Below are 24,848 nucleotides of genomic sequence, written 5' to 3' on the forward strand. Positions count from 1 at the left end.
GGATGGAAGGCGCTGCCTCACGAAGCTGCTGGGCAGTCAGCGCTGTTCTAGCCCGTCCTCCTGGCTCACTCATCGGGATCTTGCCCTGCCCCCCCTGCCCCCCGCCCTGCTGCCCCCTCCCTGCGGACTCCCCCAGAGAGCACTGCCAGGCCCAGAGAAGCATGCCCCACAGGAGGGGCACAGGCTGGTGCTGTGCCCGCTGCAGCACCCTCTGGGTGACTCGGAGGCTGGTCCAGGGACAGCTAGAGTGACAAGGGCCTCGGAGGCCTCCCCTCATATTACAGATCAGGAACCAGGCCCGGACACGGAAGGAGGGCAGAGTAACGCCGAGCCAGGATCCAGTTTCTTGACTCCCAATCCTGGCAGAGGCCAGTGCAGTGTCGTTGGTCTGCCCTCCCCCGTCCTGGGTTCAGAGGGTAAGTCAGGCTGGTTATGGGAAGAGCCCCAGGCCCAGGAACAGCGTGGACAGTCCAGGGAGCCGGTCCTTAGGGAGCCAGGGAAATGCCCAGGTTACTCATTACCAGCTCCCCATGGAAGGTTAAAGAGAACGGGAGGGAGGGCAAGGAGCCAGGTCCTCGTCCTCCCCCGCCCCGCCTGGGGGTGCCAACCCTGCCAGTTTGCTGGGTGACCTTGAGCATATTGCTGACCCTGTCGGCCAGGTGCTCTGCCTTACCCAGAGGGCACACGTGACCCATCACCTTGACGTGGCTTTGTGTGGTCAAGGGGCTGCTTGGCTTCAAAACAAGGAGGACTGAAGCAGCGAGGTGTCCGCAGCCTGTCCCGCCTTCCACTCCCCAGGGTTGGGGGAATGACTGCCCCTTGTCACCACGGACTGAGCGACCCCGGTTCCAATGAGTGACCCCAGGAGGGGCACTGACATCTCTTCACATTTTGCCTCGGGGATCCCCTACCCTGGATGATCTCCGGCCTTGAAGACCAGGGCAGAGGGGCGGGATGCAGAACCGAGGAGGGTCAGAGGCATCCTCAGCACCCATCCACCCCGAAAAGCTGGGCAGCCCCCGCGACAAGAGTGGGGGCCTGGGACAAGGGCTCCCCCTGGGAGCTAGGGCAGGCTGGAGACTGCAGCTCCAGCCAGGGCAATGGCTGAGGAAGGGGCCGGGGGAGAAGAGGCCCCCCTCTAGCTGGGTCAGCCCAGCACAGACACCCCAGCTTGTTCAGGGCTCTGTGTGATGGCTGAGGGTACCTGGAGGAAACCCCAACCTGAGGCCGGGCTACACTCTGTACCCAATGATGTGCCCTGGCCCAGTGGGGGCTGGGCTCCCACGGGTGTTCTTACACACTGGCTGGACCTGAAGTTCTGTTGGCCTAGAACGCCTCTCCCCCAGTTCTTTGCACGTGACTATCTCATTCAGCTGTCAGCTCTAACGTCACCTCCTCAGAGAGGCCTTCCCTGACCACCCCTGTTACTCTCCCCCACTTCTGCTCATCTCCATCCTTACTCTGTTTATTTCCTTCGTTCCACTGGAATGACCCTCCAGAATGCAGGCTCAGGAGAGCAGGGACCTTGTCTGTGGTGCTCACCCCCCAAAACAGGGTCTGGCTCAAGAGGTATTTGTTGAATGAGGGATGAGTCTGAAGATTGTTTTTACATTTAAAAACTGATCTATACTTTACATACCATCCCATTCAACTATTCAACGTGTACAGTTCACTGGCTGTGAATATGTTCAGAGCTGTAAGCCCACGACCACAATCTAAGTTTCCAGCGCTTCCATCGGCCCCAAAGGAAAGCCGTGCCCATGTGCAGGCACTCCCCTCCATCTCCACAGCCCGGGCACGCCCTGGGTGAGGAATCTACTTTCTGGAGCGATAGATTGTCCTGCTCCGCATTTTCGTGGAAATGAAATCATACAATATGTCCTGTGCCTGGCTTCGTGCACTCAGCACAGTGCTTCAAGGTTCCTCCATGCTGAAGCGCATGCCAGCACTTCATTCTTGTTATGGCTGAGTAGTAGGCTGTGTAGATGGACCCAACAAGAAACCAGGAGACAGGGCCCCCCCTGGGAGCTAGGGCAGGCTGGCGATGACGGAGGAAGGGGCCGGGGGAGAAGAGGCCCCCCTCTAGCTGGCCTCTTTTGTGGATGGACATTTGGTTGTTTCCACTTTTTGGCGATGCTGACTAATGCTGCTCTGAATACGCACATGCTCTGAGTAGACAGGTTTTGGGGGGAGGGGGGCGCGTATGTTTCCAGTTCTTTTCTTTGAGGCGCACACCCAGGAGTGGACCTGCTGGGTCACGGCAACTCCGTGGTGAGATGGACTTTAAAGCGAGAAGCACACCAGGCCGACCCCTGGTAGGGTTGCGGCATGCTGCAAGGCGAACAAGCTGCTGGTGAGAGAGGCGCAGGCTCTCTCCAAGGGAGACCAACTGAGGGCCCAGACTAGAGGAAGGAACCGGCTTTCGTACTGTGTCCCCGCAGGGGCCAGCGTTGTGGGGAAGCAGGTCTGAGGATTCCCCAGCCTGGGGAATCTTGCACAGAAGACTGGGTCTTGTGCAAGGGGCAGGAGGGAGTTGGAGCTGGGTCATGGGCAGGGCAGGACTTGCAGGAATTTGAGAGAAAAAGAAAGGTAGAGAAGGAGATAGTGAATAGGGCAAAGGGGGGAAGGACCCAATGAGGCTTCAGTTAGCAGGGTGTATCCAGGGGAGAGGCCAAGGTGAGGCTGGGAGGAGACGGGGAAGCTCGGAAACCCACTCACCTACCCTGATGCCTTTCAGATAAAGGGGTCCCCTAAACTGCCCAGGGTAGTTAGACAGGTCCCCAGGAAACCAGGAAAGGAACTCTCAACTGTTGTCTAAATACCCCCTCCTCTTTCCTGTCTGACAAAGCACATACCTGCACACCCTGCCTACCAGGTGGCTGTGCGTTTTATATGAACTATTTCCTGCTCTTCTGGCCCCAATGTGCACCCTTCTCCCTCTTGGCCGCATGTGGTGGCCTTCAACATCTCTCTCTGCTAGAAGAGAAATAGAGATAGATAGATAGATAGATAGATAACAAACAGCGTGCACACTGGTTCCTCCCCTGCACCCATTCTAAGACCCAAGGCTTTCCACACCCCAGTCCCTCCCATGCATGTCCCTACGGAGGCATCCAGAAACTATTCAGCCCTGGCCCTGGGTCTGGGGCAAACAGCAGGCAGAACTGAGCAGGAATCCTAGAGAAAGAAGCTGCCAGGACTCTCCTCTCCAAGGCTCTGAGCTCGCCCCACTCCTCTGCAACAGCTGGCCCTCGGCAAGGTTCAGCCAATCCCCCACTGACAAGCAGGAGCCTGTGCAGAAGCCAGTAATCACTTAAGCTGAAAAGCACTTGCAGGGTGTTAGCACTTTAACTGAGAGGTGGGGAGGCCCCGAGGAATCAAGCTTTAGAGGCTGGTTTCAGGGCTGGTGGAGGTTGTGTTTGCTGAGGGGGGCTGGGGAGGATGGGGAGTCATGATGAGCTACCCAGCCCTGGCGAGGTGGTGACTGCCATTTACATACAGGCCAGCCTGTGATATCCCTCCATTTCCACTGTTTGCTCTGAGCCAAAGGAGAGGGTTCTTTGCAACATTTTGTCCTGGGGATGGAAGGACTAAGGTTCAGAATTTAAACCCGAAACACTGCCAGGACCTGCTCCCCCTCCCCCCTCCCTCCCATCCCACCCGCCCTGCCCTACCCCCACCCCTCTGATTATAGCAGGAAGCCCCAGAGGCCCACAGTTTCCTTCCCAGGGGAGTCAGCCATGCCTGTGCCCAGGAGTACAGAGTATACCTTGTACCCCGCAGAGTTGAAAATGACCTACTCATAGAGCAAGAGGCATTCTAAGGTCTCTGGTTCTAGAGACAAACGCCTGGGTCCACACCCAGACTAGGCCTCTTAACAGCTGTGGGGCCCAGGGCAAGCCTCTTAACCTCTTGTGCCTCAGCTTCCTTCTGCAAAACATGGAAATAATAGTAGTTCTCTTCAGGGTTGTCGTGAAGGTTACATGAGCTGATACAAGCGAGGTACTAAGGGCAGTGCCTGGCACTGGGTAAGTGCTCAGTGAAGTTAGTGATTATTGTTGCCATGATCACTTTTCTTTTCTGCGAGTAGGTTTCCTGCTGCAAGACCCTTTCCACTGCCTGTTCAGAGCCCCCTGCTGAGTAGGGAACCTGAGGGAGGTGCAGAGCCAGCGAGGAAGAGATGGCTCACCCGGGCGTGTATCTGCCCCTCTCACAAAGACGGCACAACAACCTGCCATTTAGAATGATACTCATTCCCCTTTTGGTTCAGTGCACGGAAAGGTTGCAAGTAAGGGAGTGTTTGCAAATCAAAATACTTAGCAAAGGAGAACAAAGCCAAAAAAACACCTTGCTAGGTCTCTAATTAAACTCTAGGGCCAGTGGTCGGCAAACTCATTAGTCAACAGAGCCAAATATCAACAGTACAACGATTGAAATTTCTTTTGAGAGCCAAATTTTTTAAACTTAAACTATATAGGTAGGTACATTGTTATTAACTTAATTAGGGTACTCCTAAGGCTTAGGAAGAGCCACACTCAAAGGGCCAAAGAGCCGTATGTGGCTTGTGAGCCGCAGTTTGCCTCCCACCTGTCAGAAGAGCGATCATCAATAAACCAACAAACAAATGTTGCCAAGGACGTGGAGAAAAGGGAACCCTCCTGCACAACTGGTGGGATTGCAAATTGGTGCCGCCAGGATGAAAAACAGCATGGAGGTTCCTCCAAAAAAAATTAAAAATAGAACTTCCCTATGACCAGCAATGCCACTCCTAGAAATCTAAAACGCTAATTTGAAAAGATAGATGCACCTCTACATGGACCGCAGCAGTATTTACGACAGCCAAGAAATGGAAACAAACCAAGTGCCCACCAATAGACAAGTGGATGAAAACGCGGTGGTACATATATACAATGGAATATTACTCGGCCACAAACAATGAATGAAATCTTGCCTTTTGTGACAACCTGGATGGACCGAGAGGGTATGTTGCTAGGTAAAATAAGTCAGACGGAAAAAGACAAATACCAGGTGATTTCACTTATATGTGAAATCTAAAAAAAAAACCCACAAGCAAACGAAACAGAAATAAACTGACAGAGAACAAACTGATGGCTGCCACATGGGAAGGAGGCTGAGGAGGATGGGTGAAAAAAGGACTAAGAAGTCCGAATTTGCAGTTATAAAAATAGGCCCCGGCTGGAAAACACAGCATAGGGAATATAGTCAAGAATATTTTAACGTCTGTGTATGGTGCCAGATGGGTACGAGGCTTACCAGGGTGACCAGTTGACAAGGTATATAAATGCCTAACCACTATATTGTACACCTCACACTAATATAATACTGGATGTCCAATGTAATTTTAAAAATAAATTAAAAAACACCCCTAGGCAGAATCGGAGTGGATCTTATGCTTTTAAAGATTTTCTGAATCTCATATACACCCAATCCTGTCCAAAACCCACAGAAACATTAGTATACACAAGGCGAGGTTGCTTATTAAGAGGAGAATTCTTCCGTTTACAAGAGAATTTCGTAGTGGGGATAATTGCTCCCTAACTGATCGTGTTTTGTCACTTAAGTGGTTTAAAGTACGACACCTGTGCCCCTCTCCATCCGATCTGGAAGTGAGGTGGACAGGAAAACCTACCCTCATGGATACCTCTAGGAATGAGCCCAAAGGGGTAGCCCTTGGCCCAGAGCAGCCCCCCCCAGAGCTTTCTCTGGGAGACCCCTCCTGTGGTTTTGCTCCCAGGCTGTGGGCCTGCTCCAGCCCATGCAGCCCATGCAACCCAGGAAACCGCCGGCCCCTCGCGGAGACTAGAAAAATCTCCCAGCAGCTTCTGGCTTGCAAGTCATCCACCCCCAGTTTTGGCTCTGCTCTCCCAGGTGCACCGGGAGAGTGATCCTGCTACCTCCCCACAGGGCGCCCTGGAGGCGCCCCGTCCAATTCCAGCAGGAGATGGACGCTCTGCTATGAAATCCAAAAAGAAGTCTCTGGGGCCACGCCAGGCACTCCAGGGCCAGCCCTGGGCAGAGGCCAGGAAGGCGAGGGAGTGGAAGGGACCTGGCACAGGGACAGGGTCACCTTACCTGGCTCTAGGTAAGACACCTGCGCCTGCCCTACAGGCCCTGGAGGGAGGTCCCGCAGGTGAAAGGGTTCTGCCTCCAGGTGCCCTCCTCCTCCAGGAAGGCCCCCAGCCCCTCAGGAGCAGGAACACACGGGACCCTGGAGCCTGTGCCACCTGGGACCCGCGACAGCCTGTGGCAGCCGATCTGAACTGATGGTGGGCGGCGGGAGCGCGCCCCAGGGGCTTGGTGAGCCTCAGCCCTGCTCTGGCCCCTCGCCGGCCGGAGGGAACACTCCCGTTCTCCTTCCACCTCACTTCCAACCCCCTGACAAACCGCGGGCCCGCGCAGGAGGGCCCTCCCTGCAAACTCCATCACCCCTCTGCCCCGGGGTGTGGGTGGGGGCAGCGGGGAGAGCTGGGTGCACCCCTCCGGGGGTGAGTGGAGGCCGATAAACAACCCAGTCTCGGGGGAGAGTTTTCCGGGAGAGCTGGCGGGGGGTGGGAGGCGCGGGGGACACGCAGCGGGCAGAGTGGGAGGGGTGGTCGCAGCGCCAGGCGGTGGGCAGGCAGGGCCGGGCCGGGCAGGGTCGCACTCACGTCCGCTTGAAGACGCCCCCGAGGACGCTGCCCAGCAGGAGGCAGAGCTGCTGCGAGAAGAAGACCCAGGAGATCTGGGCGAGCGAGCTGTGCGTCTGGCAGCGCAGGTCCGGCAGCGTGGGCCCCAGGAAGGCGATGCACAGGCCGAAGCTGAAGAAGACGCTCCAGTAGGTGAGCGTGGGCAGCAGGTGGCGGCGCAGCAGCCCCGACAAGCGGCCGTCGCAGCCCATGGCCCCGGCTGGCGGCTGCGGCGCGGCGCGCGGTGCCGAGTGCCGCCCGCGGAGGGCCGGCCGGGAGGCTAGCGCCGGGGAGGGGCCGGGAGGGCCGGCCGGGAGGGCCCCGCCCCTGGGCCGGGGGTGGGGGTGGGGGTGGGGGTGGGGGTGGGGGGTGGGGGGACGGGGGCGGGTCTGCGGCCGCGGGCTCCGTGTCCGGTGCAGCCTCCCGGTCCTTCCCGCACCCACAGTCTCCCTCCCCCGCGGCGGGGACCAACCAGGAGCCGCTCTCCACCCCGCCCTCCTCCCACCCGCTCCGGGTCCCGCCAGCCGCCCTACGCAGCCCCCAGGCCTGGAGGGGCCCGAGCGCCCATTGGAGAGCCGGGCACCCCGAGGCCCGAGGGGTCCTGTGTGCCGAGCGGCTGGGAGGGCGCCTCCCGCATTCACCAGCCCCCAGCCTCCCTCCTCAACTAGAGGCCTCACCGACGGAACTCAGAGTCTGCCGGCGCCCCCCATCTTCTGCACAGGAGGCACAAGCTCCTGCCGATGTTTTTTCTTGGGGGGGTATTCACGGTTTCAATGGGACCCTTCAGACAGAAAGCCCTAGAAGTCTCCATCCTCGCCCCGAGCGCAGAGGAAGGGCCCGCAGCCACCCTCACCTGCCGGCGCCCCTTGCTCCTTGGGCAGGTGCGGGAGGGGAAGAGGTGGATGCTGGTCCGGACTGTCTCCTTCCTATCTGGGGGAGCAGGGGGTCAGAAAGGGGAGGGTGGGGACCTGGGGAATCCCAGGAGAAATCTGGAAACAACCCTCTAGGGGAGAAGAGGGTTCTGGGGGAAATTCCTGTCTTGCTGGGAAAAGCCGGAAGGAATGTTAGCCTCCAGGTGGGAGTGCTGGGACACAGGCGGTCCCTCAGCCCAGGTGGTCCCAGGGCTGGTGGTGCTGGTGTGGTCCTGCCCCTGAGCCCGGTCACTGGCCCTGCATTGTTCCCGGGAGGCAGAGCAGTGAGGCCCTGCACGGCCACCCCTGCCCTGGAGTTCTGGTGGTTGTGGGAGCCATTATTCATGCCCACTCGCCCCCCCCACCCCCCGCCCCGGGGGGACCAGGGCTAAAAGGGCTGAGGAGGTTGTGGTGCCCCCGTGACAACTTGGAATGAAATCGGGACAACCTGCTTCTCTTGCAGGTGCTGCCCCCTGGTCCCAGTGTGCCCCCCGCCCCCGGCATCTGCCCCCCCACTCCCCACCCCCCACCCCCAGACGGTGAGCACCAGGGAGGGGAGCCCTGAGGTCCCTGGCTCAGCTGGCTTGTAGGTGATGATAGTTACTTATTCAGCCCTGATAAGGGAGGGCCTCGAAGTACTTGTGCTTAAAAACGTCTCCTCTGGAAAAAACAACAACGAACAATTCATAACCACAGCGTTTGATTGAGTCTTCTGAGCTACTGTCGCAGAATTCCGGAGTCAGCAGCTCAGAGTTGGAGGGAGCCATCTCCAGTCAAGTCTCCCACCCACCCCCCTTCCTCCCCCCGCCCCTCCCCATCATCACTGATAAAGGTTTGTCAGCCCTATTCCAGACGGGTACCTTTTATTAATGGGAACCTTATCATTTCCTGGGGGTCGGCACTGTGGTAGGAAGCGTTTCATGTTTAACTGAAATGCGCCTCCCTGTGGCTCCCCACTGCCACCTATAGGACGTCTAGTGGCTCCTGCCCTGTTAGTCCTTCTCACAAATAATGACCTCGCCCCAGCTCTTGGCTCCTGCAGCCCAAACTCCTGAAATCCTTTCCTAATTTCCTACGGCTGTCTACTGGCTCAGCTCCTCGGGCCACAGCGGCAGCGACCTGTGAACGGAAGGGCAGCCTGCGGGGTCTGGGCCACTAAAAACTCCTGTGACTTGATCTGGGTGGTGGTTTCACACAGGTAAGCATATTGCATTGCTCGCTGGGCTGTAAGCTTATGACTGGTGCCCTTTCCTGTAGGTGAGTTATATTTCAATAAAATTGTAAACAGACTATGGTGGGTGCAATACCCAGCCCCACTGCAATCAAAAGCCTTCCTTTTTTCTTTCCTTTCTTCTTCTTTTTTTTTGGGGGGGGGGGGGGGCTTTGAGTTGAAAAAGCCATAAGGAAGCAAGGACAGCAATGAGATACATTCTATACTAGGGGTGCTCTGAGTTCCTGGAGAAGAGTCCCATTTTGCCTGGGAAGGCTTCATGGAGGAGGTGATTGCTGAACTGGATCTGAAGGATAAGTACGTAAAAAGTCTTGCTTCTTCTCTTTCCTTCTCCTTCCCTGTGTCACTATTTTCCAGCATCATCCCATTGTCCACCTCCTCCAGGAACTTTTCCCAGAAAAATTCTTCCCAAACCCCAAATTCCAAGGAGCTCCAGACTTACCTCTTGCCCCCCTACTGTCTTCACAGTGTCAGCTATCATACAGGGTGGGCAGAAGCAGGCTTACAGTGGTTCATATGGAAAATAATACAATCTCTATATATAAAAGGCTAAGCAACCGGCCAATGGCTGACCGGTCGGTAGCTATGACGCACACTGATCACCAGGGGGCAGATGCTCAACGCAGGAGCTGCTGAGCGACAGCAACTTTGCAGAGTGCCCTCTCGCACTCCGGGATCCCTCAGGGGATGTCAGGCTGCGGGTTTCAGCCCGATGCCCGCAGGCCAGGCCGAGGGACCCCACCTGCTGGAGGGACCCCGCTCACTACACAGACGCCCTTCGAGCCCTGGCGTCGCCCCAGGTGTGGCCGGCCAGGGAGGGACCGCGGGAGTTGGCTCCAGGGAGTGTCTGGCCCATCTCGCCCAGTCCCACCCCACTGGCTACCTTCTAATTAATTTGCTTTCAATGTGTGAGAATCCACACACCGGGCCTCCAGTGATTAATAAATAATAATACAAGAATAAACTGTGTTTTGTGTGCTCACAAGTGTAAACATACTTTGCCTCATCCAGTATTCCACCAACTGTTAGCTGCCTCTTCCCACTACCCTGCCTCCCCTGAGGCCAGTGAGTCCTGAAGAGCTGGGACTGTATTTACCTGTATTTCCAACACTTCCCCGCCCCTGCCCAGGTGTCTCACAAAATACCTGCACATAGAGTGCTGGATAAACAGCTGGGGAAGTGAACTATTTGCACAACATCTTTACAATTTTTCTTAGTGCTTTATTGACATATCTTATTTGCCAATGAAAGCAAGTTTCCAAGGGCAGAGGCTGCCCTATATTTCCTTTGTGCCTTGTATTCAAATCTCTAGCCCTAGCTGGGCACCCTGTGGTTACCATTCAATTAGGAAGCCATAACCTTGGCCCTGGCCCGTGGTGCTCAGTGGTTAGAGCATCAGCCTGCACACCAAAGGGATGCAGGTTCCATTCCTGGTCTAGGGCACACGTACCTTGGTTGCAGGGTTGATCCCCGGCCTCGGTTGGGGTGCACACAGGAGGCAACCAATCGATGTGTCCCTCTCAGATGGATGTTTCTCTCCCCCTCCCACCACATACTAGAAGTGTTTGCTCCCTTCTACTCTCCCTAAAAAATCAATGGAGCCCTAACCGGTTTGGCTCAGTGGATAAAGTGTCGGCCTGCGGACTCAAGGGTCCCAGGTTTGATTCTGGTCAGGGGCATGTACCTTGGTTGCAGGCACATACCCAGTCGGGAGTGTGCAGGAGGCAGCTGATCGATATTTCTCTCTCATCGATGTTTCTAACTCTGTCCCTCTCCCTTCCTCTCTGTGAAAAATCAATAAAATATATTTTAAAAAATCATTGGAAAATATATCCTCAAGTGAGGATAAAAAAATTTTTAAAAGTCACAACCTTGCCTGGTCCTTTTGTCATACTCTGATTTCCCTCCTTGTAAATTGGAAGGGAATGATTCCTGCCCCTCAAGCTCTGGGAGCAGATATGGAAAGACTGAATGGGTTGGAGGAAAGGAGCTGTAGGAGTGACAGGTGCTCAACTCTTGCCAGCTGAAATCGGTTCATTTGCCTCAAAGGTCACCTCCTCTGGAAAGCTTTCTCCCACCTTCCCAGGCCCCTCCTCAGGGCTGCCAGCCTGAGCCATTGCTAGTGATGCGTCCTGCTGCCCCTCCAGGGCCAGGGGTTTGCTCTTCGCTGGGTGCGGGGGGGGGGGGGGGGGGAAGGGGGTGACTCCTGGGGGAGAGGTGTTCACACTATAGAGAGGTGCTTTCACTTACACCTGGAAGTTGCTTAGCAATAAAGCAGCAGCACTTCTTGGGCCACTGACAGGTGATCCACATCCTGGAAATTCTCAAGGAGAAAGCAAACAAGATAATATAAAGCAGGCGAAATAAGAGCCGGATACCCTCACCACGATCCTTCTACGTGCAACACAGCTGCCCAAATTCCTTCGTGGGCAAACCCCTCATGTACATTTTATCCTCTCACTGTTGCTGTTAGAATTGAGCACCTTCAATATAAAAAAGAACAAAGAGAAAAGGTCTGGTCATCGCAGCCTCGTGGGCCCCTTTAAGTGGCCAGGGGCCCGCCCTCCGTCCCCAGGACCCTCGAGGCGCTGCTTGCCAGACCCTCAGGAGGCCAGGCAGGCGCAGTAGAGCGAAGTCTCTAGTTCAAGGTCACCAAGCACATTCTGCCGTTCCCCTGGCCATTCGGGGGCACAAGGCCGCCCCTCCTCCAACTCCAGATTTTTGTCTTCTCAGCCCCCACGTCACTGCCTCGCTGCCCAGGGTGTGGAGAGTGGATTGGCACGCTCTCTCTAAGGCTGGCACGGGGCAGGTGGCAGACAGCTTGGTGCCGAGGACTGCACCGGATGAAGCAGCCGCCCTACCCCATGGGAATGCAAACAGGAGGGCTGGGTGTGTGCACAAAGGGCCTCCTTTTCAATATCCGGGTGAACCAAGCTTTCAGCCCGCCTGGAGAGAGAGGGGGTGGCAAGGAAGAGAGGAGAGACAGGCAGGTGAGACGCACCAAGGCATCTTGAGAATCAGCTTGGTGGCCACACATCTCCCGAGGGAATGTTGCAGAATACCTGGCATTTAGTTGGTGCTGAATATGTGTGAGTGCTTAAAAGTGCCGGCTGAAGCCAGTCTAACTTCTGAGATGATCTAGTGCCATCTCCCACCGAGAAACAGAATTCCATTTACAGCATCCCGGCAGGTAGCCGCCCAGCCTCACCTTCAGCGTTGGATGGAGTCAGAGAGACCCATGAGGCCCGTGAAAAACAGGCTCAGCTCCCTCCCCCACTAAAATGGGGAGAATAATTGAGAAAATGTAGACACAGTGTGTAACACAGGGGCTGACACACCAGGTTCTCCAGAAAGAATTCTTCTCTTTCCCCTCCTCCTCCTCCTCTCCCTCCCCTTCCTCCTCCTTTACCTCCTCTTCGTCTTGCCTCCACTCTTGCTCCTCCCCCCTCCTTCACAGCAGGACAAACTGCCTCGCTGGGTGGTGTGGACCGTGGGACAGTGGCAAGCGGAGTGTGGTGCTGGACCGGCGGCGGCATCAGCGTGTCCTGGGAACTTGTGAGAAATGCAGGTCCCCGGTCTGCCCCGGACCGGCTGGGTCAGACACTCTGGGGGTGCGGCTCGGGTTCTGCGCTAATAAACCCTCCAGGGGCCTCGGTGCAGCTGGGGTTTGAGAGTCACTGCTCTAGAGCCACAAAGGGGAACGTCTAGTTCCCATTCCTGAGAGCCAGCCACTCGCTATCTGAAAACATTCCTCGTGCTCCTCCTCTGTTTGACTCCCACCGACACGCTCTCCACCGCTCTCAGCCACTCCTCATTTACCGTGTGTTCCAGACCCTTCGGCATCTTTTTCTCACCATCATGTCATGCTTTCATCGGCAGTGACCGGTTTGGCTCAGGTGTTGGCCCGTGGACTGAAGGCTCTCAGGTTCAGTTCCCGTCAAGGGCACATACCTCAGCCTCAGGCTCGATCCCTGGCCCCAGTCGGAGCGCATGCAGGAGGCAACCAATCCACGTGTCTGTCTCACATCCATGTCTCTCTCTGACTCTCCCCCTCCCTTCTACTCTAAGGATCAATGGGAAAATATCCTCAGGGGAGGATTAACAAAAATACAGTGTGGCTCCTAGAACTATAGCAGGATTCCCAGCAGTCTAAGCAGCCCACAGTGCACGTGGCACTGTAATATATGTAAGGTTAGCCTCAGTGAAAAGAAACATCAATGATGAGAGAGAATCATTGATCGGCTGCCTTCTGCACACCCCATACTGGGGGTCAGGCCCACAACCTGGGCATGTGCCCTGACTGGGAATCAAACCATGACCTCCTGGTTCATAGGTCAAAGCTCAACCACGGAGCCACGCTGGCGGGGCTTCTATCTACTTTTAAAATTGTGTTGTCTGGCCCTGGCCAGTGTAGTTCAGTTGGTTGGAGTGTCGTCCTGTGCACTGAAGGGTGTGGGTTTGATCCCCAGTAGGGGCGCGTGCGGGAGGCAGCCAACTGGTGTTTCTCTCTCGCCTTTAAAAAATAAAAACATAAAAAAATTTAAATTGGGTCGTCTCTCTTTTAAACTTTTGTTTAGGACTTCTTGATATATTCCGGCTGAGTCCTTTTTCAGTTCATTTATTGTACATACCTTCTCATTGTCTGCACCTACATGACCTTTAATCTTCACCGTGATCCTGTGAGATAAGCATCCTTTGGCTCCATTTTATGGATAAGGACACTGGGGCTCAGGAAGGCACACGGTCACATCGCTAGGGAGTATTGAAGCTGAATTGTGAGCCAAAATTCCTGACTCCAAAGTCCAGACCCTTCCCTCGGGGATCAGGAGAGAATCCTCTTAGTCACCTTTCCCTGCTCCCAAGTGTCATTCACTTTGTTTTGCCCTCCTCTTCCCTGCCAGGCCTCTTGGGGGTCCCCGTCCAGCCACAGGGCGGAAGGGCTGTTCCTCCAGCTGTAAGTAAGGAGGGCCCCTCCTGTTATAATGTGACCGACAGTCCTCCAAGCCGCTGAGGTGAGTATGGAGCGCAGGGCACCGTTCTCTACCTTCTGTTCCCTGGTCAGCCTTTCCTTTCGGGGCTCCGTGAGCTATCCATTCTGCTGGGAGCACCCCACCCACCCCCAGCTGCCCAGGAGCCCGCCTTGTGTGCCATCTACCTCCTCACGTACTACCCTGCCTGTGGTCACCAGCTGGGGTGTCGGTGACACAGATCAACTGTCAGCTCCCTGAGGATGGAGGTTGGGCCACACAGGAACTCTTTTATCTCAGGGGCACGGCCCAGCACCTGCCTGGCACGCAGCAGGCATCCGAAAATATTACCTACCCTAACGTGTGTTTAATTACTCTAACCGTGAACTTAGGAAAACCCCTGAAGCAAGAAATAACATTCTTGCCCTGGCTGGTTTGGCGCAGTGGTAGAGCATCGACCTGCGGACTGAAGGGTCCCAGGTTGGATTCCGGCCAAGGGCACATGCCTGGGTTGTGGGCTCAGTCCCCAGTGGGGGGCATGCAGGAGGCAGCCGATCGGTGATTCTCTCTCATCATGGATGCTTCTATCTCTCTATCCTCCCTTCCTCTCTGAAATCAATAAAAATATATTTTAAAAAAAGAAATAATATTCTTAGAGGATTTTTTGAGGAAGGTACAATTTACCCATTTCTCCCGTGGTTCTCGGACTTGGCTATATATTCGCATCATCTAGGGGTTCAGAAAAGACTCTCTGGCTGATGGAATCCTGCCCGGATATTTTGCAAAAGCTCCCCAAGGGTTCGCTAATGTGCAGCTAAGGTTGGGAACCACTGCTGCCGAGAACCGGCATTTTACCGCCGGAGACTGACTTATCTATCCTGCACTATGTAGGCCCCTCATTAACGAGCCTTTATTGACTCGCGCGTGGGCTTCCTGCCTCGCTTGCGTGGTCCCAGGATGTGCTACTGGAGTCACGGTGCCGATGCTGTGGCCACGGGGCCCGCTTCATGAAGACACACAGGACAGCTTTCGATTGGGCATCGGCATCAGGAAAAGCTGTGATTCCCCTGAGCAGCCAGTTCATGTTTACCGTAAGGAGGCTGGGAAGCCCGCACCAACACTGTTTTCCAGGATGAGGCCCAGAAATCAGGGTTTTTAAAAAGATTCCCAGGTGATTCTAATGTGCAGCCAAGGTTGAGAACCACTGCTCTCTACCCATTGGCAGTCACTCCCCATTGCCCCCTCCCCTCGGCCTTTGGTAACCAATGGTCTGCTTCCTGTATCTGTGGACATTTCATACACATTGGAGCATGTAGTAAGTGGTCATACATGTTGTAGCAGGTATCAGCACTTCCTGCCCTTTCATGGCTGAATGATATTCCACTGTATCGATGAACCACATTTCGTTTATCCCTTCATCAGTTGAGGGGCTTTGGGGTTTCCCCTTTTGGGCCCTCATGAGTAATGCTGCTATGAACACTCATGCACAAGGTTTTATGTGAACATGTTTCCATTCTCTTGGGTATTGTACCTAAATGGGTGGATTTCTTGGGTCATTTACCTTTTTGATAGTCCTTTCTTATTAAAATTTAATTTTTCTGTATCGCATGTATCTCTGTGAGCCACTGAAAATCCCCCTTTTTGGAACAAGGCGAAGTATAAATAAACAAATGAATAAGTCACAAAGCACTCCCAAGCCATCTGTTTAATAATCTGCACTAGAATTCTGCCAGGATTCTATATTGAGCTGCTTGGTCTATAGTTTCCAGAAATACCTTCTGTCTCTTTGTGGAAATCAGGACATTTTCTCGTCTCCCATGTCCTCCTCGTTTATCTGGGTTATTTTTCAGTCCTACCTGCTAGGTAGTTCATAACTCCAGTGTCTAACTCATCTGAATCCGACCCCCGGGACTCATGGGCAGTCACATAAGCTCTCACCATCTACCTTCCTCTCTATGGGGTGATGTGCTTAAAATGTTATATCCAAGTAACTCATGCACGTGGTTAAAAATAAAATAGAACAGAAGCTCCTACAGTGAATTGTCCTGCCACCCCCCTCCCTCCTCCAGTCCTGCTCCCAGGAGGCAGAGCCCTCGAACGCCTTTAGCATCTCATTCTGGGAGGGACTTCCATCTCTCTAAACAACATGCCTATGCTGCTGTTTCTGGATTTCTCCATTTTAAACATCCTTTATTGATCTGTAACTATGACAGATGAGGATTGAATTCACACATATCACCCAAACAACCCTCCCCCACCCTCCTCCCAACATGGCTAAATAGCTGTTTTCATTTAGTTTCCTCTAAATAAAATAAATCTGATGACTACTCTGTTGCTTTAAGTAACGTATGTGTATCTTTGTTTCTCATCCAACTAGCCATTGGCAATATCCACCGAAATCATAACTGCATCTGCCCTTTGCGCATCCAGGAGGTTACCCTGCTCATAGGGTTGTACTTGTGCACAATAACACATACCCAAACTTACTACAGCACTTTTGTGAAAGCAAAAGAGTGTAGACAACGCAACTATTAGCAGAGACTTGCTAAGTAATTGACAATACATCCACATAATGAAATATCATGCAGCCATAAAAGAAAGAAAACTCTTCATATATTGATAGGAAATAACTTCTAAGAGCCATTAAGTAAAAACTAACGGATGCAGAACAAGTGGCTAACACCTGCATAGCATCTGTGTGAAAGGGGAGAAAATAATGTGTTTATCTTCTTGGCTATTCATTAAATTCCCAGAACGTTACAGCAATATCAAGGAGGCAAACTAGGTGGTGGGAGATATTTTCACTCTATGCACTCCTGAGCCTTTCAAATTATGGAGCACATGAATGTGTTGTCTATTAAAAATAAGTAAATAAAATTTCAAACTCTCCCTTTGTAGCATCTCAGTGTTGTTTTTTAAGAAAGCACACATATTGTGCTACGTTATTATTCAGGGGTGGGCAAAAGTAGGTTTGCAGTTGTAATACAAATAAACAATACAATAATCCTATCTAATAAAAGAGAAACATGGTAATTAGCGTACAACCGCTACTCTTCCCATTGGCTAATCAGGGAGATATGCAAATTAACTGGCAGCCAAGATGGCGGCTGGCAGCCAGGCAGCTGGAAGCTAACATGAGGCTTGCTTGCTTCAGTGACGGAGGACTCCAATGTTCCCCGCCTGCCTTGCCGGCCTCTGAGCCTGCAGTTTGAAACATTGTAACAAATATAGAAGCTAAACAAAACCCCAGAAACCTGCTTTCAGCCCGCCAGGATCTCAGAGCTGGAGTTATACATTGTTTTGATTATAGAACCCAAACAAACCAGATACCTGCTTTCAGCAGCGGAGGCCTCAGAGCTGGAGCCAAGCCTCAGAGCTAAAGCTGGCCCAGAATAAAAAAAAAAAAAAAGAAAAAAAGGAGCAGTTGGGAGCTTCAGTCATCCATCAGCCTGAAAACAGCCCTCAGCCCCTCACCCAGACTGGCCAGGCACCCCAGTGGGGACCCTCACCCTGAAGGGTGTGTGACCAGCTGCAAACAGCCATCATCCCCTCATCCAGGCTGGCCAGGCATCCCAGTGGGGACCCCAACCCTGATCCAGGACACCCTTCAGGGCAAACCAGCCAGCCCCCACCCGTGCACCAGGCCTCTATCCTATATAGTAAAAGGGTAATATGCCTCCCAGCACCAGGATCAGCGGAGCTGAGAGGCCTCCTGGCACCGGGATCAGCGTGACAGGGGGCAGCGCCCAAACCCCCTGATCGCCCTGTGGCTCTGTGTGTGACAGGGGGTGGGGCCACAACCTCGCTATCCGCCCTGCTCTGTTCATGACAGGAGAAGGCGCCCCAACCTCCTGATCAGCCCTGCTCTGTGCCTGATACGGGGGAGCTCCCCAACCCCCTGATCACCCTGTGGCTCTGTGTGTGACAGGCTGTGGCGCCCCAACCCCCTGATCGGCCCTGCTCTGTGTGTGACAGGGTGCGACGCCCCAACCCCCCTATCGGCCCTGCTCTGTGCGTGACAGGGGGGAGCTCCCCAACCCCCTGATGGGCCCTGCTCTGTGCGTGACAGGGGGGAGCTCCCAACCCCCCTGATGGGCCCTGCTCTGTGCATGACAAGGGGTGGCGCCGCAACCTCCCTATTGACCCTGCCTTTAGTGTGACGGGGGCGGTGCCCCAACCCCCCTCAGGCCCTGCTCTGAGCCCAACCAGGGGCTGCACCTAGGGATTGGGCCTGCCCTCTGCCACCCGGGAGCAGGCCTAAGCCAGCAGGGCGTTATCTCCCGAGGGGTCCCAGACTGCGAGAGGGCACAGGCCGGGCTGAGGGATCCCCCCTTCTCCCCCCAGTGCACAAATTTTTGTGCACCAGGCCTCTAGTTAATAAACAATGATACAAGAACAAAGTGTTTCATGTACTTACAACTGCAAAGCTACTTTTGTCCAGCCCTGTGAAATAACTTGTATGTTACTCTGTAGATTCTCTGAATTCATATGCTCTAATATAACATAACCTTTTAAAATTGGAGATGCATTTTCCTTTGCTAATAAGCCTATATATTACATATTGCATTTATCCTACATATATACTCTTTTTAAAGGTCTCTTTACAAAAAAGGATCTGAAAGGGAAAAAACAAAATGTCAGCAGTGGTTATTCCTGGGTGGCTGGCATATGAGTGGTTTTACGTTTCTTTTTGTCCTTTCTCGGTTTCTCCTCCGAGCGGTTAGGATGGGGACATGCTGCTTCTGATAATCAGGAAAAAAGCATATATGCTACCTCCTCTCGCCGTCCCCAGGGGAAAGCTCAGTCCCGTCAGTGTGCCTGTCAGGGCCCCTGTCTGCATGTCCATCCTCTTCCATCATCCCCCGCTGCCCCCCACGGGAGGGCCTGTGACCCCTGAGCAGGCCTCCTGCTGGCTGCTCTCCCCTGACCTGCAGAAATGTGACCGGCCTTCACTGCCCAGCTCAAATGTCCCCTCCCAGATAGAATCGGTGGCTCCCTCCTTTCGCCCAGGTGACGACTGGCTCCTCTGGACTGGATGCCCCATAAGTGTGGCCCTTGTCTTAGGAATCGCTGAGTTCCCAGGGGTGGCCCAGGCCCTGACTCGGGGATGAAGGCTGGGGATGTGTGGCCCAGCGGGCTCCTCCCCGACCGACCGCTTGTTGGAGGTGCTAACCGAGCTGTTGCTGGCAGCAGGCCTCACTTCACCGGTGTCCCCTTTCTGTTTGTTCGAGCTCCTGGGGTGTGATCTGGGTGTTCTGCCTGCCCTGGCTGCAGGCCTGCTTCCCCCCTGGCAGGCCCTCTGCCTGGCGGCATCTTCAGGCAACTGCATCTTCCAAACCAGTACCTGCCGGGACCAGCCCCAGGGGTCCCGCTTGGGAGGAAAGGGCTCTCCCAGGATGGCTGGTCTGCCGGAGGGAGAGGAGGGGGAGAAGGGGTCCTTCCCTCGCGTTGGAGCAAGTGGGGCTGGGAGATGAGGTGACATTTGCCCCAGAGTCTTTCACACACCCCTGCCCCCCAACTCCCCTTCCAGAGGAGAGGGATAGCCTGCTAATACCCCCAGGGAAAGTAGCCGGAAGGGGAGGAGATGGGCAGGAGGAGGGGCTAAAGCAGACCCCACCACCCACCTCCCTCCCCTGGGGAACTGAGTCTGTGTCTTCTGGCAGATTCCTGCAGAAGGCAGAGCTCCCCCAGAACCCCACTCCTTCCCAGGGGCTCCCAGATGCCCACCCTCGTCTCACCAAGCCCTACCCCCAGCTTCCGTGGAAGCCATACAGGCAAAGGCAGAGGGGAGCAGATGTCACACTCCTTTCCTGTCCATCTGGGCCCTGGCTTAGGAGGGACTCACAGTCCCCCCGCCGCCCCCCCCAATCCTGCCGCTGAGGCACTCATCCCTATCCTTATTCTCAAGGAGATTTACCCCGAGGATAAACCCCGGCCGGAACTTGCCCTCTGAGCTCCACTGACAGCACCTGGCGGTGAGGGCAGCCAGAGCTCACCTTGGATGTGGTGGGCGCCCGGCCCTGGACGGACCCCGGCCGACCTGTGCAGTCCAGACTATAAAACATCTCCCCATGTTCAGAGTCCTCCCACCAGTAAGCAGCAGGGCTGTTTCCCGAGCATCTGATATGTGCCAGACAGTCCCGAGTGCCTTCCCCGCGCTGAGGACGTGGACACAGTTATTACACCTTTGTTTTACACAGAAGGAAATGGCGGCACAGAGAGGCGACAGGTGGCCCGGCATCGCTCACCTAGTGACTGGCCTCGCCGAGATCTGGTCCTTCTTTCTGGCCTGAGCCTGTGCCCTCCCCCGTGAGGCTGTCCTGCAGGGGAGAGGCCCTCTCCCAGCCCCACAGCCTCTCTGGGACGTTCTGGTAGAGTGCAGTGTTCCTGGGGAGCATTGGGGACTGGGCCACCTCCTGGGCTCGTGGTAGGGCCTGGGGCTCCTCATGTTTTCAAACCAGGATACTGCTCTTTTGGCTTCAGTCAGAGACCGGAGCTCGGCCCCCAGGCTGTGTTCCTCGACCTGGGTTATTTGCTCCAAACCTGACTTACTGAATTAGGATGGGGGAGGGCAGCAGGGCCGGAAGTCCGCATTCTGAGCCAGCACCCCAGGCAATTCTGATTTGGAGTGTCACGGGCCTGGGTTCCGATCCCAGATCTGCCACGAAATGGGCTGTGTGGTCTGGAGGCTCAGTTTCTTCATCTGTAAGAAATGAGGCCCCGTACCTGCTGGTCTTGCTGTGAGGATTAAGTTAAATCGGGAGAAAACCGATGCACATGGCACCTAGGAAGCCCTCTGGGGGCACACCCGGCGCCTGGTACCGGGAGGGAGGCACAGTACATACCTTCGTGGGGAGGGCGTTGGGACATGGAGCATTACTGAGCCACACAAGCCGCTTTAAAATAATTCTGAGCTTGCATTCCTCTGGGGAAAGTGCAAGGAAGCTTTTCAAGACTAGGTCCCTTCCCATCCTCAGGGGGAGCCATCTCAAGTTGGGGTTAGATGTTGTAAACAAAACACCGTTCAATTTGCGCTCAGTGCCCCCAACCCAAGCCCTACATCCACCAGCCCTTTCCCACTCCCGCCCGCACTTCCCCTCCGCTTTACATTCCCAAACCCTCATGCCGAAGGGCCAGGCCCCCTTGGCAAGCAGGTCTGCCAAGGTCCCTGGGACCCTTCGCCTGGTAGCTGCTGCAGCCGTGGGGAGCTCCAAGCGCCTCCTGTCCTGGGCTCCCCCAGTCAGGCTGATCCGGGAATGCAGAGCTGTTGAAAAGCGTCAGCCATTCACAAGGGGTCAGTTCCCTCCGGAAATGTTCCCCGGCCCCGTGAGAGCCTGCCAGCCGCCCGGTGACGCCCAGCTCTCAGCCCACACCGCGGGCAGAGCAGAACAATGCTAAGCAGAAAAAACATCCCACCGTCCGTAGGCTCACATCCTCCTGGGACCCCACCCGAGGCTCCCAGAGCTGGGGAGGGGGCGGGGGTGGGGGAAGCAGCTGTGGACCAGGGGAAGGGGAGGAGTGGGAGCGCGACCAACTTCCCCAGCTTGGCTGTGCTCTGAACCAGCTGGGCGAGTCAGATTAGAAGTCAGATCTGCTTATTCTGGCTCTCCTGCCAGCCCGGGCCTCTGCTCCACAGCCTGTCACTGGAGCGAAGTAAAACCTGAGCTGGCAAACGGCAGTGCAGAGGGCAGCGTGGCAGGCAGGCGGTGTGGTGGGACGCCTGGCTTTGCCACTTAACCAACCAGGGGCAAGGTGTTCATTCTCCTGGGGCCTCCACTCCCATGTCCATGGATAGGGTGATTGCACTGGCCCGCTCCATCTCACAGGTTGTCTACAGAGGAACAGAGGCTACTGGGCTTGAAAGTGTCTTAATAATGACGAAGGAATTACTTGGTCACCAACTGGTGTTGCTACTAACAAAGCAATGGGGGCTGGGGTGGCCCACCTGGGGGAGATCACATTCAAGAGGCACTCTTCAACCCAGGCAGTGTACAGCCCAAACCCAAGAAAGAGACCTGGTAGATATTGCAAAGCTCGAGTGTAGACTACAGACGGTTAGAATTTCTAGATTGTCGGGCTTGAGTGTAGGGCTGTGGGGGCAGGGAAGGGGGTGGCGGCGGGGGGTGGGGGTGGGGGGGCAGTGTGTGTAGAGGACTTACCTAGAACTCAGATTTCCTTACTAAACCCTGTTTTCACTTAGGGCATGTATATGAGGGTCTAAGACCTCCATGAACCCCTTGCATCAGCATTGGTGTATAGGCCCACTTGGTGCCAACAGAACCAGCCCATAAAGAGTGCACGCAGTTGACCAAGGAAGGCTTCTGGGAGGAGGAGAATTTGAGGCATGCTTAAAAGAAGAGAAAGAAATGGTTCCTACAAAACACTGAAGTGGGAAGAGATAGGGTGACGTCAAACTGGGAGCAGGGAGGACACTCAAAGGTCATCTGCTGCCCCCTTCATCACAGGGCCAGCAGCACTGAAGCCCAGCAGGGGCAAAGCACCTGCCCAAGGCCAGTGAGCCTGACAGACCGGAGCTGCAGCGGGAAGTCCAGGCCGAGGGAACGGACAGGTGGAGGGGCCACGGCTTGAGGGAGGAGGCGCCTTCAGGGAAAGGGGGGTCCTAGGTCTAGTGGAAGCGTGCAGAGTGTGCAGCGGGTGGTCAGACACCGAGCTGGAGAGAGAGGCGGTCAGGGCTGGGCACAAGGCCATGGGCACCTTGCTAGTGGGGATCGCCCCTTAGAGGTGACAGTGGGACAGTCAATGAGGGGCCTTGAAATCCTTTGCAGCTTGGGGGCCACATTCTTTTGAGTATTCTTGGAGGAGATATGGGCCGGGGAGGTGTAGCTTGGAAACGCCTAGAAATAAGGCCATGTGACTGCAAATGGGCACTCACATCTAAAGAGGCCTGAGTGTGCCTGGCTCAGTGGCTGAGCAACAACCTATGAACCAGGAGGTCATGGTTCGATTCCTGGTTAGGGCACATGCCGGGTTTCTGGCTCTATCCCCAGGGTGAGGCTCTATCCACGCTAATTCTATGATCACTTCAACTTACAGCAGGGGAAGCTGAGGCATGTGTCCCATAACACTGCCTCCTTGCTTGTCCTCACACAAGGGCCTTCGCTGGGATTCGCTGTCCTCTGGATCACATGGCTCCCCATCTTACCCGGCGCCAGCACATCTCCCCTGGCCCTGCTCCATTTGCTTTGTGACATGTGACCCCTCGAAGGGCCATGCCTGCATGTGGGTGGTGCCTTTCTAAGCTCTGTGAGAGCGACATAGTGGTCTTACTCCTGCCCCGTCCTCGGTGCCCAGCACAGCGCCCGGCACGCAGTGGGTGCTCGATGAGAACCTGCTCTGAGAAGGCCATTTCCGCAGCAGGGCTGTGCTTCTGGAAGGCGAGGGTGGACTCATGCCTCTCCGTGTCCTGACACCCAGCACAGGGCCCGGCTGTTTCCAATTCCTGGTGCTGATCATTTGCTCTGGAGACAGAGGGGCTCATGGGGTGCTGTGGGTGCCAAGACTGGCAGCAGGGCTCTGGGCAAAGATGGGCCCAAGGGGCTGAGCTGCTTCAAGAAGGAAGGAAGGAGGTCTGACAAGTGCCCGACACTTGGCTGGCCGAGGTCGCTTAGCAGGACAAAGGAAATGGTGGCCTGTTGGGCATTGGCCCTGATCGTAGGGCCCAGAACAGACCGGAGGAACAGGGTGACTGGGAGCCCACAGGAAGGGAGGGGTGGGCAGGGGAGCCACCCCAGGTCCCATCTTCGAGGGAGCTGATGTGGGGCAGGGTCTGGCCTGTGACCTGGTGTCACCACCACCCTTGCAAATAGGACCTTCCTCCAGGCCCTGCAGGGCTCCCACCTGCGGGCACAGGAAAGGAACACCCAGTTGGAGCCCTGGGCATTCCTGACCCATCCCAGGAGCAGATGGCAGGAGGCCGGAGGGGCAAATAGCCGCCTAAAGGTGCTTTAGCCCGGACCCCAGCATACCTAGGTAAAATACACAGACGAGCACTAGATAGTCAGGGGTACATTAGAGCTTAAAAAGGGGGAAATGAAAATCTCTTCCGCCAATATTCACCACTAATAAAAACCTTTACCTAAACTGTTCCCTGCAAAGTCAACTAGCATCTCCCTCTCCCAGCGGGGAAGCAACCAAGTTGGTTGCCCAGTTTAAAAGAAGGCGACATGTTTTGAGGTTTGAAAATAAAACAGCAGAAATTAAGGGTCAGTAAAAACTGAAAGTTAAGCCCGTGAGCGGGGAGTTTAAAATATAAAATCAGGCAGAGGATGAACCCTTTAATGATGAGGGCAGCCCTGGCTGGTTTGGCTCAGTGGATAAAGCGTCGGCCTGCGGACTGAGGGGTCCTGGGTTCGATTCCAGTCAGGGGCGTGTGCCTTGGTTGTGGGCACATCCCCGGTGGGGGGGGGGGGGGGTGCAGGAGGCAGCTGATCGATGTTTCTGGGTCTCTATCCCTCTCCCTTCCTCTCTGTAAAAAATCAATAAAATATATTTTTTTAAAAAAATGACGAGGGCATACAAGGGGTGGGGACCGGAGCTATTTATACTTTTCCTTGAATCCCTGGATATTGGCCACACCAGGGCTCAGGGTACTGTGTAAACTCTCCTAAGTCCTGGTCCTCGAGTAGACCCCTCGGGAATTCAGCTCAGCAGGCACTCTAGCCCAGCCAGTTCGGCGGGTAATTCAAAACATTACAGCCACTCAGACCCTTTTAAATCACAGGCAAGGGAGCTGAGAGCAGGACACGGGGTGTGCACGCTTCCACGGGAGGCACGCGATGGCCTCTGCGTGAGCTCGGGTCCTCACCGCGGTGGTCAGTGCGGCTAGTCCACCCGGCCCAGCGGCCGTACGTGGGCAAGGAGCCCCTCACTCCTAGTCTGGGAGTGGGGACTCCCTTCAGCCCTGGCCAGGTGGGGGACGCCTCATGGGCAAGGATGTCTTTGTAAGCACAATGGATACAGGAAACATCCGTGTGCACTTTTTCTTCTTCTTTCTTTCAGATGGGAAGCGTGTTTTCTACACCACAAAAAGACA

At 55.1% G+C, this 24,848-nt stretch overlaps 1 protein-coding gene and 1 long non-coding RNA gene across 3 annotated transcripts in view; one reads left to right on the top strand and one right to left on the bottom strand.

Moving 5' to 3' along the window:
* The window catches only part of MFSD4A (major facilitator superfamily domain containing 4A), a 25,949-nt gene extending 19,002 nt beyond the window's left edge, over positions 1 to 6,947 (bottom strand). The window contains exon 1 of one of the 2 annotated variants that reach the window (XM_081112388.1): positions 6,669 to 6,947. In XM_081112388.1, the coding sequence (XP_080968514.1) occupies positions 6,669 to 6,898 (230 nt within the window). In that variant the 5' untranslated portion in view covers positions 6,899 to 6,947. The remainder of the gene's footprint in view (positions 1 to 6,668) is intronic. The other variant, XM_081112387.1, reaches the window with a different exon arrangement.
* Positions 6,736 to 9,117, top strand: LOC308534092. Its single transcript, XR_013997154.1, has 3 exons — positions 6,736 to 6,839; positions 8,692 to 8,795; positions 9,038 to 9,117. It is a non-coding gene; the product is annotated as an uncharacterized lncRNA (long non-coding RNA).
* The last annotated feature ends 15,731 nt before the right edge of the window (positions 9,118 to 24,848 follow it).

The sequence above is a fragment of the Myotis nattereri genome, assembly GCF_964212035.1.
Source record: "Myotis nattereri genome assembly, chromosome: 18".
In the NCBI taxonomy this organism is placed as follows: domain Eukaryota; kingdom Metazoa; phylum Chordata; class Mammalia; order Chiroptera; family Vespertilionidae; genus Myotis; species Myotis nattereri.